Genomic DNA, 14,273 nt, shown 5'->3' with positions numbered 1-14,273 from the left:
ACCCCCTCTCACCATCTCCCCTCCTCCACTTCACCCCCCCCCCCCCCCCCCCCCCCCACACACACACACACACACACACACACACAGAGACACACACGCCTCACCACCTTAACTTCATTCCATAATACGACACGCTCCGCTTGAACGAACCCCCCCCCCCACGCTACCCTGCCCTCCCCCTCCCAGTTTTACCACATCCACTTCAATTAAGCTGAAGCGAGCCTCTCTAAACTGCAGCTACGGTGGAAGCCAACCGCTCGTTGTTAGAGCATTTCGCCCGACGATAGTCGGTTATATTCTGACTTATCACGACTTTATCACTATTTATCACGATTTATCACTAGTTGTATAAGGACTGCATAACGCTATTTCTCATCATTTTAACCAGGTTTTAGATGAAGATCATTTTTTTCGGCAAGATCGAATGTTTTTTTTTCAGTCTGTCAACAGGCCAAAAGCCGCACATTTGACATGCAAACCATTTTTTTTACTAGAAGGGAACAGATTAATATAAATTCACATTGTCCGAAGAAGAAAATATACAATTTAAAAATTATAGAACGTATTCATATCAGCTGTTGATGATTTCAGACTGATTTCAGATAGCAGAAAAGTTTTTCAAAATTCATTTGAAATATTAAAATATTTTACAAACCAGCTGTAAAACGTCGAGCAAAATCGTCAAGAGTTTTTTAACATCCGAAAGATAACATACAAAACTTAAAAATTCTGCTCTATTTTCCAAAACTGCGAAATAGAATATACACTGAATGGGAATCAAAATGAAGCGCGTGAAAACTATTGCCTATTTTTGTCTAGGGTCCGTTTTGTTAAAAATAGAATTAAAAATAAAACAAGGAGGATCGCTAATGTGAGTTTGCACATGATGTTCCGTCCCGAGCTCATCTACATTTTTGACTTAATTGTCAACCAAATGAAGAGATAATCAAAAATAGATGCTTGAGTATAAAAAAATCGTTTCACGCCTAAGCTACTGAATTGCATACTGCCATGCCTCATTACAGTGCTCACGAGGTCTGTCATTAAAAAGACTACGAGAAAAAGCAACAAAATAAGTAAAAACAAAAATTTCACGGCAAAAATTCAATATCTAAATTGAAAAGCACCTAGTGACAACGTAAAAGTGCAAGCAGATAGAACCTTAGCTTCACAAATTTACTTTTTCTTAACTATACATCAGATGGGATTTTTCCCTAATGATAGTAGGTAAAAAGTTGACAAAAAGAAGAAATAATGAGGCTGAGTTCAAAAATCGATCAACGTTTTTTAAACCAAATAATTTAAAATAATACGTCTTAAAAGTCATTAGCTTTTAACGAAATAATTCTTGATCAATTTAATAAAAAGTCGCTACAAAACTGATAGGACCTGTGTATGGTTAGACTGAGCCATAGAAATGGGCTAAAGATGCAGAAAAACTCAAAAAATTACAAGCATTTTGCGAAAACACAAATTATTGAAGCCATTGAAATCATTAGCTATTATCTGAATATTTTTTTCATTTTTATTTTTTATTTTATTTCTATTGTTATTTATAATAATTAAGCTAATATTATACTGAAAGATTAAATAAGGTCACTTGGGCCTCATTTGAAAATGATTGGGATCAGTTATTACGCGAATGTGCTAAAAAGAATAGAAAAAGAACAAATATTGACCACTCACAAAATTTTGTTAAAACGAACATACTATCCAACAAACAATACATCAGTTACGACATTATATCATTTGACACTGTAATTTTTGAATTAGAAGGAGTTGGATGGGACCTCTCAATGACGAGAATAAGTTACAAGTTGACGAAAAGAACAGGAGAAACTGAAAAGAAAAATTTTGGAAGAATGACACCATAAAATTAAGACTGTTCGCTATAAACTGACTGCATTGAGTAAGATCATTCTTTTAATGCTCAATTAGAAGCTTATGAGAACTCTAAGCATTTTACGACTACATAAAGAATATAAAAGCAGCAAACTCTGTGTAAATGAGCTTTACAGTAGAATATAAATGAGCCAGTAATTAATTTCTAGTTTCAATTAATTTTTTAACAGCAATGAGATTATTCTTTTCTAACAATAAGACCTCAAACACAACAAATATGAACAACTACATTGAAACCACAAATTTTGAGAAAACCCGTAGTTTCAACGCCATTAAATTCAATAGCTTTCAACTGAAGTCATTAAATACGCTAAATTATGCCTCGATGGGAAGACAATAATGTTTGTCGTTCATAAGTCATCAATAAGACATCTCAATAAGTCGTAGGACTATGAAAACCAACAAATAAAGGCAAATTCAATTGAAAATTGCGTGAAGGAATAGTCGAAGCTATTTAAACAAGAGCTTTTCTCTAAAAACTTTATCTATGATCCATTGGAAGTCATCTCTAAGCCAATGGGAAATTTCACCATTGGTATAATGTAATAAGAGTTCCAAAATAAACAAAATTTATAAAAATTATCCAAAATTTTTTTAAAAAATGAGAGCTCGTGGCATCGAAGTCATAAAACTAACAGTTAGAAGATAAAACTGCTAACCAGATTAGTTTTGGTTGCAGTAGAAAGGAAGGGGGTCCTGTCAGTACTGAGACTGGCTTGCAGTTCACAAAAATAAGTTAACGTTTAAAAATTTTCGAAAATTTATTTTTAAAGAGCCATTAGCTGTCCACGCAACGCACCATATACTCAGATAATGCTCATTAGGAAGCCTATTTCACTTTAGTAAAATCCCAAAAAGAATCAAAATTCATTAGAAATTACGAATCAAAGCCCAAAAACATGAGCGATTCCTTGAAAACGAATTTTTTGTTCATTGGGCATCATTTGACTGTAAATGAGGTTTGTCATAAACGTAACCTCGATTTGAAAAGTGACTAGTCGCTAAGTGACTTAACAAAACAAAAAATACTAAAAGTTCTCTGAAAAATACAGCTCTCAAAAAAATTCTAATTTTTTGATAAACGTCCCTATGAGACCAGAACTAATCTTTTTATCGTCTTTCATCTATTAGGAACACTAAATTGATTCATTTTGTAGCGTCAAATGTAATTTTGAATTATTTTTTATAAAAAAATCTTAAGTTAAACATAAATTACGCTAAAATTGAAAATCATGCCAGATATCCCGTGTTCACACAAAACTTCAAACCTCGATAACTCCTCGAAAAAAAACGAAATTAAAAAAATCTTTACAATTTCGATTTCTACACTGGACGAGCTTTATAATGATACCACTCACATTTCGCTGCGATGAATATATCGATCCGCCAAAATTGACAGAACAAAAAAACCATTTGAGTATATAGTTCCTTCCCCCCCCCACCTGTGGAGTTGGAGCAATTATTCTTATGCAGTAGCAATTAGGTTGAAGTTCCAGCAGGCACCTCAAATTCCACGATCAGATCATACAACTGTTTGAAAGTTGATTTCTTGCGAGAATTTTGTGCAAATATTACAGTACAGCAAATATTAAAGCTCAAAATCCGTGACAACATTTGAGCTTGTTCTTTCTCATAACAATCTTAATACAACGTCAAAATTTAATGTTGAGGAGTTCAATAGCAATCAGCGTCAAAATAGCGCACCCGGAACTAACAGTAAGTCAATATGAGTATTGGCTACGTCTAATCGCAAGTCTGATATCAGTACTGATTCAGAGCTACGATCGTGAGTCCTAACGTGCACGTCTAAATGCAAGTGTTGGCAAGTTCTGATATGGGTATACATACTTGCAAACAGCTCTGCCCAATACTGCTGTTGACGCGGAGTTTGGTGCGGGCAGGCTTCCTTCATTTTTGACGTACCTCAAAAATATTTCAAATTCAGCTCTTCTGAGCTCTTAGTCAGTAATAATTTTGATATTTTTTATTTTATGCTGTATAAATACTTGACTTATAACGTGAAAATTGTATGAATTTAGGTTAATACGGATTACTTTTAATACCATAAACTGATATTAACTTAAATTAATCTAATATAAATATTGTGGAAAACAGATGAATCATTCTGCTAATCCATGTTTTCCGTGCATAGTCGTTTCTCAGCATGAAAAAAATGCGCTTTTTATTTGTTTGAGGCCATCGGATAGCTACAGGGAATATGGTATATCTCGCTGCTGCATGCACTAAAACGCTTTTAAGCAAATATACATATATGCCAATGCAAACAGCGCACAAAACAAACGACGGTTCTTTTATTTTGCTGTACAGCCGCTGAAACGTACTATAATGTATAAAATGGAACAAATAATACACAACGTTTAAAATGTATACTGAAGCATTATAGAGAAACAAATTGATCGCAGTTGTTCTTATCGGTTTGCTATACTTGAAATTGAACTTTTCGTTACCTTTTTGAACAAAATGGAGTTTTTGAAGTCCTTTTAATTGAATTTTTTTTGAAATTGAATTTTTTTAGTTTTCCAATTTACGAATACGTGAAAGATACTGAATAGTTTAACAATCTGAGTTATCACGAAAATTTGAAACTTCTAAAATTCCTGCCTTTTTTTAACTAATTTACTAAATTTAAAGGGCCAAATAATCGGCCTGTTCGTTTTGGTGTTCGCGCTGAGCTGGTTTGGGCTCGGAGATGGCCCGCGAGTATTTTGAGCGACAGAACTCTTCAAAGCGATCAAGTCAGCGCAGCTCCTCTGCCGGACCTCTTTCGCGACAACCGAGGGATCCCTATCAAGGTCAAGACGAAACAGATTTCCCCGCTGCTTCCCAACCCTCCGCGCAGCTCAGAAATCAGGCATTTGTTGACGAGCGATACCGGAATAACTCACGGAGTCAAGTTCCCGATCAACAAAATTACTATCAACAAATCGAAGGTCAACAATACAGGTCAGAGTTGGTTCAAACGTCGCGGGGATACCAAACCGATGCACGTTTCAACCATGAGAGCTACGGTAGGATGTATGCACTTTTATGAAAGAACCTAGTAGCATATTCCAAACCAAACTGGTGAGGCGAAACTTTTACTCTCCTAAGACTACCTTGACAAGAAAAGGCCTTGGTTAAGTTGCCAGAACTTTGCATGTGTTTCAAGAAACAATTTTTTGCAGAAATATCTAATCAATATTTGATAAGAATTTGTATGTAATATTTTTCCAACCACCCCCTTCCCCCATGAATTGGGGGTTCGGAACTTTATGACAACTATGGCTGATCGATATCTTACACGGAGAGCATAACTAGCCAACGTCCCCTTCTAACTAAAGTGGAGCATTTCGTCCACTCTACCTCTTTAATCCCCCAACCAGATGATAATACATGTAAAAAGGGGCGTACAGTGTGGAATATGGTGACAAAAAAAATTTGTCGATGTATCGACCAGTCTGTTATTGTCGCCAGATTCCACAATTAAGTGTTTTTCCCATTCTCTAGTTCTTTTACAAGCAACAATTAATTAGCCCAACGCACAATTTCTTTTGAACATTTGAAGCTACATTTTTTAGGGTCGGCAACTAATCCTACTTTGAATATAAGACCCTTTGAAAATAAACATTTACCGACAAGGTGCGCAAACTTTTGGCATTCTATGTTTTGTTGTAGTTAAAATTTTAAAACTTATAGTTCAATATAGTACCAATCTGGGTTTTTTTCGAAAAAAATCCTGAATAATCTCGTTTTTCATTGGTAATGTTTAAAAGAGGCTGTGAGTTCAAGATTAAACCTGAAAGTAAGAGAAAATTAGTGTTTAGAGGGATTTATTAAAAAAATCAAAATGGACCGCTAAATGAAGACGTGACATAGTTTATAATGAGATTATAGATTTCATTGTTTGTTTCCTTTATTTTTTTAAAGCAATTTATTGATTTTCAACCTATCAGAGTGTTCAGCCAACAAGGTGGCTCGGGAATGTGCGATCGCACATAAGGTTCCGACCCAGCTCATCCACAATTTTGGCATAATTGTGTACCAAATGAGGAACAGATGGAAAAACACAAAAAATTCAAACATTTTTCAAAAAAAACTGGTGTTTGAACGAAAAGATAGCCTTCAAAGCAAATAACTCAGTGGAGTAAAAAATTATTCATTAGATTGATGAGATATGCCGATATTAAGAAAGCGAGCGGAGACGAACGGCAAAATCAAACAACAACAACAAACATTAATTACATCAAAAAATTATGTCCGTTTTAAAAAACTAAACTTAATAACAAAGTCAAAATAGCGTCAGATAAAACTGAAAATAAACAAAATAACTTGTAATTCACCAGAAAAAAATGGTTATTCACCAGTTCATAATAAAGCTTGGTAACAATTGGACAATAAAGAACAGAAACTTTAAAGTTAGAAAATTCGTTGAATTTTTTTTAAAAAAACAATTAATTTCAAAGTAATGAAAGCCATTAGGAATCAACTAAAATACCCGCTAGGTTTACAATTACCAATGCTTCTATAGAAATGAATTAAGAACTCTTGGCATTCAATTTTTTATGCAGTTACAAAAAGAACAACAAATAGACAACAAACTAAAATCAATTAAAACTTGCCAGAAAATGCTTTGGAAGCCGTTAAGCCTTACTTTGGCCCCCAAAATATGTTCGATTGCACCTTCGTCGAACGCCGTTAATGTAATACGTGGCCGGTCTTTAATGAAAATCAGCAACATTTAGACAAAAAAGAAGAAAATGCAAACTTATCTAATGCTTGTTTTTGTTTTCGAAAAAAATTTATTTCCAAAGACATAAAAGCCATTAATTAGAAAAATGAAGAGTTTGAAGAGGTTCGTCCATTCTTCCAAAAGAAGCCCTTGAGACCTTCAATTATCCAGAATATGTCTTACGTCTACAAAAAGAACGTCAAACTTGACAAAAATCAAAAATTCATTTTCTTTTTTTTGTGAAAAACCCCTGTGGAAGACAGTCAAGTCATAACAAATTCTATTAAAACATTCGATTTTTTGACATCAATCGTTTTGGTCACCTTCCCTTGAAATGTATTATGTGACCTCTCATTAATGAAACTAGGTAATTTTTCGACCAAAAAGAAAAAAGCAAGATTATGTAATACTTGTTTTTATCGAAAAAAATTTATTTCCAAAGACATGAAAGCCATTAATAAACAAAATGAAAAAATTGAAAAGGTTCGTTTATTCTTTCAAAGGAAGCCCTTGAGACCTGCACTTATCCAGAACAAGTCTTACGTCTACAAAAAGAACGTCAAATATGACAAAAATCAAATATTAATTTACTTTTTTTGTGAAAAACCCGTGTCGAAGCCAGTAAAGTCATAACGAATTCTTTAAAAACATTAGATTTTGTGACACCAATCTTTTTTGACACCTTCCCCTGAGCAAAATAATGTCATTTTTACCCTTTAATTAACGAGACCAGGTAACAAACCGACAATAAAAGGAACAAAATTGCGAAGTTGAAATGTTTTTTTTTTCATTTTGGAAAACAATTGTTTTCAAAGTCATGAAAGCCATTATCTATCTTCTGATATCAGAACATCGGCTCTTCTACTCTTCCAGGAAAAGCCAATAAAACCGGGTTATTGTACAGGAAATTAAATACGACTTAAAAAACAAAGTAAAAACGACAGTTAGAGACAAAATTAAAAACTCAATTAAATTCTTCGAGAAAGTACTGTCGAAGCGGTAAAGAACCATAATCTATATCTTTAAAGATTTAAATATTATCAATTGTGCGTTATTTTGAACGCGAAAAATGTGATATATGAACTGACAATAACGTGACAATTTGACAAAACTAGAAAACATGAAAAATGGGCAAATACCTAAAAATTAAAAAAAATTGTGAAATCTAGTAGTATCAAAGCCAGAAAAACATATTTTAAGGCGTAAAACCACAATAAAGACTAAATTTGAATTCAGCAGAAAGAAGGAGCACTCTTCGATTGCTGACACTAAGCTACAAGTTGACCAACTTAAGAGAAAAATGGAGGCAAAGTTCAAAAAGCCATTTTTTATTTAAAAATCAAATATTTTAAAAGTCAAAACGACCATAAGCTTTCTAGCAATCAACCAGATAAATTAATTTCGAGCTAATTAGGAAGCCAATAGGACCTATCACTAGTGAGCTTTGATTTGAAATGTTCTGTTATTTAATTAATATAAAAAAGGTCGAATTTTTTTTTAATAGAAAACCGACTGACGACAATCCGACTTGTTTTTGGATTGTAACGGTCCAAGATTTGTACAGAACTAGTCCTGTTTATGCTGATTGTCTATTAGGAATATTTAATTTTTGGTATATCATTGATATAGATATTTTTTTAGTTAAAAAATCAAAAATAAATGCTGCATTTTTGATAATCAACGAATTAAGTTAGCAAAAAACGGCAAACTTTTAATTACAGAGCACTCTCAACGGAAGTTGAAGTGGAATTAGCGCCCTTTTCAGTCTACAAAGATTGTGTTAGTGGTTTTTGGGTGTGCACTTCCTGCAAAATTAATTAGAGTGGACTAAAGAAACCTATTTCGTGCTGTTTTTGATGAAAAAGTCTGAATTTTGTGAAATATTTAGCCGGAATTTGTGACAAAAAAAGTCAATGAAAATAGCCGACAATATATTTTGTCTTTGAACGTAAAACCAACAAACTTTTTTTAAAAAATTTTATTAAATTTTATCAAAATCGGCGAAATTTTAGTGAAAAATTCCGAAAAAAGGTGAATGAAATCAACGGAGTTCACTCTATTTTCTCGAAAGTTTAGACCTCGATATCTCCCTGTCAAAAACGAAAATCAAAAAATCTTTTGAATTCCATATTCTACGCTGGGCAAGCTTTCTAATGATACCAGTCTCAACTCTCTACGATGAATATATCGATCGGCCAAAATTGACTGAACAAAAAGAAAACCCATTTGAGTATATAGTTCCTCTCCCCCCCCCCCCCTCAAGAGGGGTCGGAACAATAAAAATCAAGAATTAAGGTCTAATTATTATTCTCTCAATAGGCTTTACTTAACACACATGAGAACGATACTTTGATCACACAGGTTTTATCAATAAAGGATAAACCATAGACCCCCGCCCATTTAGTGGGCATAGAGGGTATAGCACCTCACCAGTTACATGACAATTTACCCAATTCCATTTAACCCAATGCCATTTTGCCCTACACCATTTTACCCAGTGCCATTTTACCCAATGCCATTTTACCCAATGCCATTTTACCCAATGCCATTTTACCCAATGCCATTTTACCCAATGCCATTTTACCCAATGCCATTTTACCCAATGCCATTTTACCCAATGCCATTTTACCCAATGCCATTTTACCCAATGCCATTTTACCCAATGCCATTTTACCCAATGCCATTTTACCCAATGCCATTTTACCCAACCTGTCATTTTACCAAATGCCTACTTACCCAATGCTCTTTGGTCTTTTCGTTCAATTATCCGATTACAAATTAGCAGTCGCTATTACAAGGAGGTTTTAAAATGTTTACGTGGACAATGTAATCCCATGTTCGGTTGTGATGGTCTCATCAAGTCCCACGGGCCATTTGATTATCTAGTCGTCTAAATAGTCATTCTTGAAATTTTAAAAATAGTGTAATTTAAAGTTGTCATTGGGTAAAATGGCAGGCTGGGTATACTGGCATTGTGTAAAATGGCATTGGGGTCGAAGTATAACTTTTCTGGGGACTATAAATAATATGTAAGACTCAAAATGTATTTTATTAGGTTCCAGTAGAAACCGCGAAAGGCCTGAAAATTTCCGGTCAGGGCCTGAAAGTGCAATACACGGTAGAAGAGAATCGTCACAGCCCCCTCCCGAAAGGGCATCCGAGAGGCGGCGGAACCCACGAGACCTGGTTGCGGACGATCGGATCCCAGTGACGTTGCCAGCGTATGTTCCTCCACCTCGATGGTTGCCAGTCGATATGCGAAGTGCCAACTCGGATTACGAAACTGATATTGCCATGTTTATGCCTCGTAAAGTTTTTCTCTCTCGCAAAAGTAGTAGCCAAGTGTTTGGCTTTGATATCCGGGGAGGGTAAGTTTGTTCAAGGCTTTTAGCTTCGTTACTCTCTTGAAAGCTTAATACTTAAAATTATTTACTAAGTCTTTTTGGTATATAGGCGTCTAAACCTCATTAGATGCTCGGCGTCTTCCTTACAAATTACATCACTATATAAGTATATAAAAAGATGACGTTTTGAATTTTATTGTCTTTGAAAGATTACAACTATTTCATAACATTAGGCTTTGCTTGTATGTCGGCTTATCTTTTGGTCACCGACTGTACTAATGGACTGTTATGATCACAGCCCGGGTCGAGATGTCAGCGTCGTTACAGCGCATTTGTATTGTAAGAAACTCGCTGAATGCACTGAAATTTCGAGAATGCGCTCAAACTTCGTGCTTAATACGCTGAATTTCAGCACATCGTCAGCTCATTTCTTAAATAATTTCAGCGCATTTTCAGTATATTTTTTACATCGTAACTTGTAGCACTTTTCTCAACCCATTTCTTACGGAGATTCAATGTATTTCACCACATTTCGGCGCATTATTATGCAAGGTTATTGCGCTGAAATATGCAAGAAAAGCGCATTTCTTACATATATTACGGACAAATTTCTCGACCCGGGAGTTTTGGTTATATTATCCGATATTAAAATGCTTAGCGATCATTTTTTTGCAATAGGTACAATCTCAACTGTGGTGTCTTTGTCGCAATTGTCCTTCGCAATTCGCTGGCCGAGAGGCAAGGCCTAAAAGAAATGGACCTCATAATGGAAGTCAACGGGAAAGATTTCAAGTCAATCAGCTTTCAACAGGCACACAATTTCCTCAGATCACTTGACAAACTGGAACTGCTTGTGAGGTACTTTCCAGCGGGGTTCCGGACCACCATTCTGTATGAAAAATCGCCAGATACTTCAAGAAGATGGGTGACTTCTGGATAAGATATTTGATAATTAATGATTAGATTAGCTTTGATGAAGAATGCTAAATTAATGATACAACTAACCAATCAGAATACTCAAATTCACTCCCTTTGAAAAAGCTGTTTTTATTTTGCTTCAACAGTAGTTGCATTGACAAAAGTAAACGGACAAATTGCTATTTTACACATTAAACTGCCCGTTTTCACAGGTATTTTCTGTACCGATCCGGTTACTGTTCATTTTGTGTGTTATATGGATCGACTGTAAATGAGTCGAATTTTGGCTGCTTTAATTTGTAAAAAGATGTCAGCATAACTTACGCAGAAAATTCAGATATAAGTTTGCCACTTTTCCGGAAGAAGGTGAAAGGTGAGCTGAAACAAGCGCGTCAAATGCAATTTTGCTGGCAGTGCCAGAAGGTATAATGCCAGATGCTCCTATGTACATAACCAGTAGCTGACTTCCATGAACTTTTTACATTTTCAAACTTTCAAGTTGCGTCTCTAAAGCAAGGTCACATGACTGAAGAAATCACTTCGAAATTCTGGCTGAACATCAGAAGTAGGTGGTCGATAAACGCCAGAAGCATTAAGGGGTCTTTACCATTATAGCCCCCCCATGAAATTATAGCCCCCCCCATTATGGTATAATTACCATGTTTGGGGGGGTATAGGTTATCTGACCACTAAGCTTGGGGGGGGGGGCTATAATTGGAAAGACGCGTATTAAGTGGCTTCAAGCTGAGCCACGTAACCTATTCTTCCACTTGAAATCTGTTAAATTTGATCATGCCTACATTATTCGAGGCAATTTTTTGCTCTGTGAATTGAACAGTTTACGATCAAATTGAGCAAGTTTGACGTGATATTGAACTTACTGTTTTTTTTTTTGCAGAAAACTGACAAACTTGTCTGGATTTTTCATACTTTTTTCTGGCATCTTTCTGCAATTTATAGAACTTTTTATAACTAATTACAGTTGAACGATTAAACAAGTGGTGATTGCGATGTTACTGAAAATTCTTCTGAAATACAGGCTGTGCTATGCAAAATTACTATTCTGAATTCTTATTTTTATAAATGAGTATACATATGATTACTTAACACATTTTGAGCGCTAAATCGTCCACTCCAGTTGAAAAAATTTTGGCATAAGCAAGCGAAACAATGCATTTTGCAAATTTGTTTACTACCATGAGGAATTTGGAGGAACAAATATCTCCTTGTGAGAATCTTGCAAAGACAATGTTTTGTCTTGCAAGTGTGTATATAATTTATAGCTAAACACGTTTGCCCAAGCACGCGACATCCACAATGACTAATTATTTTTTTTTGGAAATGATCAGTTAATAAGATCATCAAGAACTCATTAAGGTCAAGTTACATGTAGAGTAAAAGAAAAAGTCATTAATTAATTGTGCAATTTCTTTTCCAAACACAAATTCTCTTTTTCTAATATTAATTTCCCGGTTTTAAAGAAAAACTGACTGAGTTAACTAACCAAAGAAAGCAGAGTCCTAAAGTATGTTCTTGGTAACAAAAATTGAAATAAAAGATAGGACTTTGAATTCTCTGATTTTTTTTTTATTGTCAAAAGCTATTTTATTTTTTTTTGTTTTTCAATATAGAAACACCAGTGGATTTTTACAAATTTTTAGTTTCGATTTAAATCTTTCATTATATTTTCAAAAGTATAGAATCAAACCTAAATATATCTACGTTTAAAGAGGAATTGAATGATGAGCAGTAAGAATTTTCTAAATACTTTGTGTAACGAGGTTAAAATTCAATTGAAACAGGAGCAATAACCGCAGAGTTTTGATAGTTTGATCAAGTTTTACCAAATGAAAACAGATATCATTATTTCTTTCAAAGGCAACATACTTAAAAAGCCCAATCTATAAAAGGTTAAGAAATTAGGTTTTCAGCTATCAATGAATTTTTGCTATTCTATGTTTTATTATAAGATTCAACTATTGGATTTTGCCTCACTAGCTTTGTTTTCGTTGAGCTTTCAAGAAATAATTTAATATTGCTTGAAGTGGAAGAAGACAAAGGCTTCATGACAAAATTGACAAACATTCTTCGAGGCGCAAAGAAATCCACACGCCAGCAGTGACAAAGTTTGTGTATTTAGATTGAGCAGAATGTTTTCGGACAAAATTTGTCTTACGAGAAATATTTTGCCGTGAGTTCATTCGAATTTTGAAATAGCTTAATATTGAGTTCTTCGAAGTTTTTGATGACTTTATAAAGGTATTTAGAGCTATTTAGTTTGCTCTTGGAGGGAATCAGATAACTGTTGTCATCCAATGGATTCTTTTTGAAAATAACGCTTGAACCGGCTGAGGAATAAACTTCCCTAATTGAAGTCAAATGAAGTTTGTTTCGTTGATGGCAAATTTTGCTGCTAAAAACAACACTAACGATTAGGTAGAAAACTAAATTCATTAGTTATTATTTCAGAAAGTCATGATGTGCTGTTTAGACAGCTTTTTATGTATTTATACGTAGGGCAAGTTCATTTCTCAGTGGTACCCAATTTTGCTGCTAAAAAGCAACGAAAGCGATCAGATAGATAACTAATTTCGAGAATTTTCATTTTAGGAAGTCAGGAGGCGCCGCATGTCTTATTCTTGCGATTTGACTTGTACTCTTTGACTTGAAATGTGTGAGCTACTGTGTTGTAGAAATTGAGCAACTAACTGAGCTAAGTTTTTGACAGCAATACTTAGACTCTTTAAACAAAGCAGAAACGCAATTGCAACCTATGTTTAAGCTGTCGGTTACACCAGAACTCCTGATGCAACTATCAAACTTCGCGCTATCCCAAGTACGATTATTTAGGTCAAAATCACTCCTATCGAATTAATAAAACTTACATTTACAACTTGAACCAGCAGAGTTTGGATCTAAATTATTGGAAATTAATTGTGAACTCTTCGGCTTTTGAACTCAGATTCCAGCTTGAGCTCTTTCAAATTTGAGCTCTTATTGCGTTAGGGTTCCTAGATATATATTAGAACGTACCCGGACTTTAGTCTCAGAGCATTTCAGCGCTGAACCAGCACATTTCAAGAGTAAAATCAATTCAGTTGTGAAACAACGCCGCATCTCCAGAATATTTTAAGTCTCTTTATGTGCAGCTTTTCTTCATTATGATTATTTTGATGTCATAGAGTTCGCATGAACATACTAGCCATCCTAAATTACAGAAGGTCTTCAGACTGATTCAAAGCTGATTTGCTCTGCCACCAATTCCCGGGTATTCTTAGATGAAATTTCCGGACATAGTTCCTGCAAATTTGCCGGAAGTTTTTATGTAGGTCACATCAATCCAAATCCATCAGTTTTTTCTATGGACCATGAGCACTGCC

At 34.7% G+C, this 14,273-nt stretch overlaps 1 protein-coding gene across 1 annotated transcript; it reads left to right on the top strand.

Moving 5' to 3' along the window:
- Window positions 1-2,866: 2,866 nt before the first annotated feature.
- LOC142334759 (uncharacterized) lies at window positions 2,867-11,015 on the top strand. The gene is made up of 4 exons (XM_075383038.1): window positions 2,867-3,618; window positions 4,596-4,931; window positions 9,687-9,999; window positions 10,654-11,015. Exons 2-4 carry the CDS (start codon window positions 4,613-4,615, stop codon window positions 10,913-10,915), a joined length of 894 nt encoding a protein of 297 aa, XP_075239153.1. The 5' UTR covers window positions 2,867-3,618; window positions 4,596-4,612; the 3' UTR covers window positions 10,916-11,015.
- Window positions 11,016-14,273: the final 3,258 nt, after the last annotated feature.

The sequence above is a fragment of the Convolutriloba macropyga genome, chromosome 1, assembly GCF_964194025.1.
Source record: "Convolutriloba macropyga chromosome 1, txConMacr16.3, whole genome shotgun sequence".
NCBI classification, from domain to species: Eukaryota; Metazoa; Xenacoelomorpha; order Acoela; family Convolutidae; genus Convolutriloba; species Convolutriloba macropyga.
Note: the sequence above shows the minus strand (reverse complement) of the source record. Positions and strands in the feature narration are given on the sequence as shown.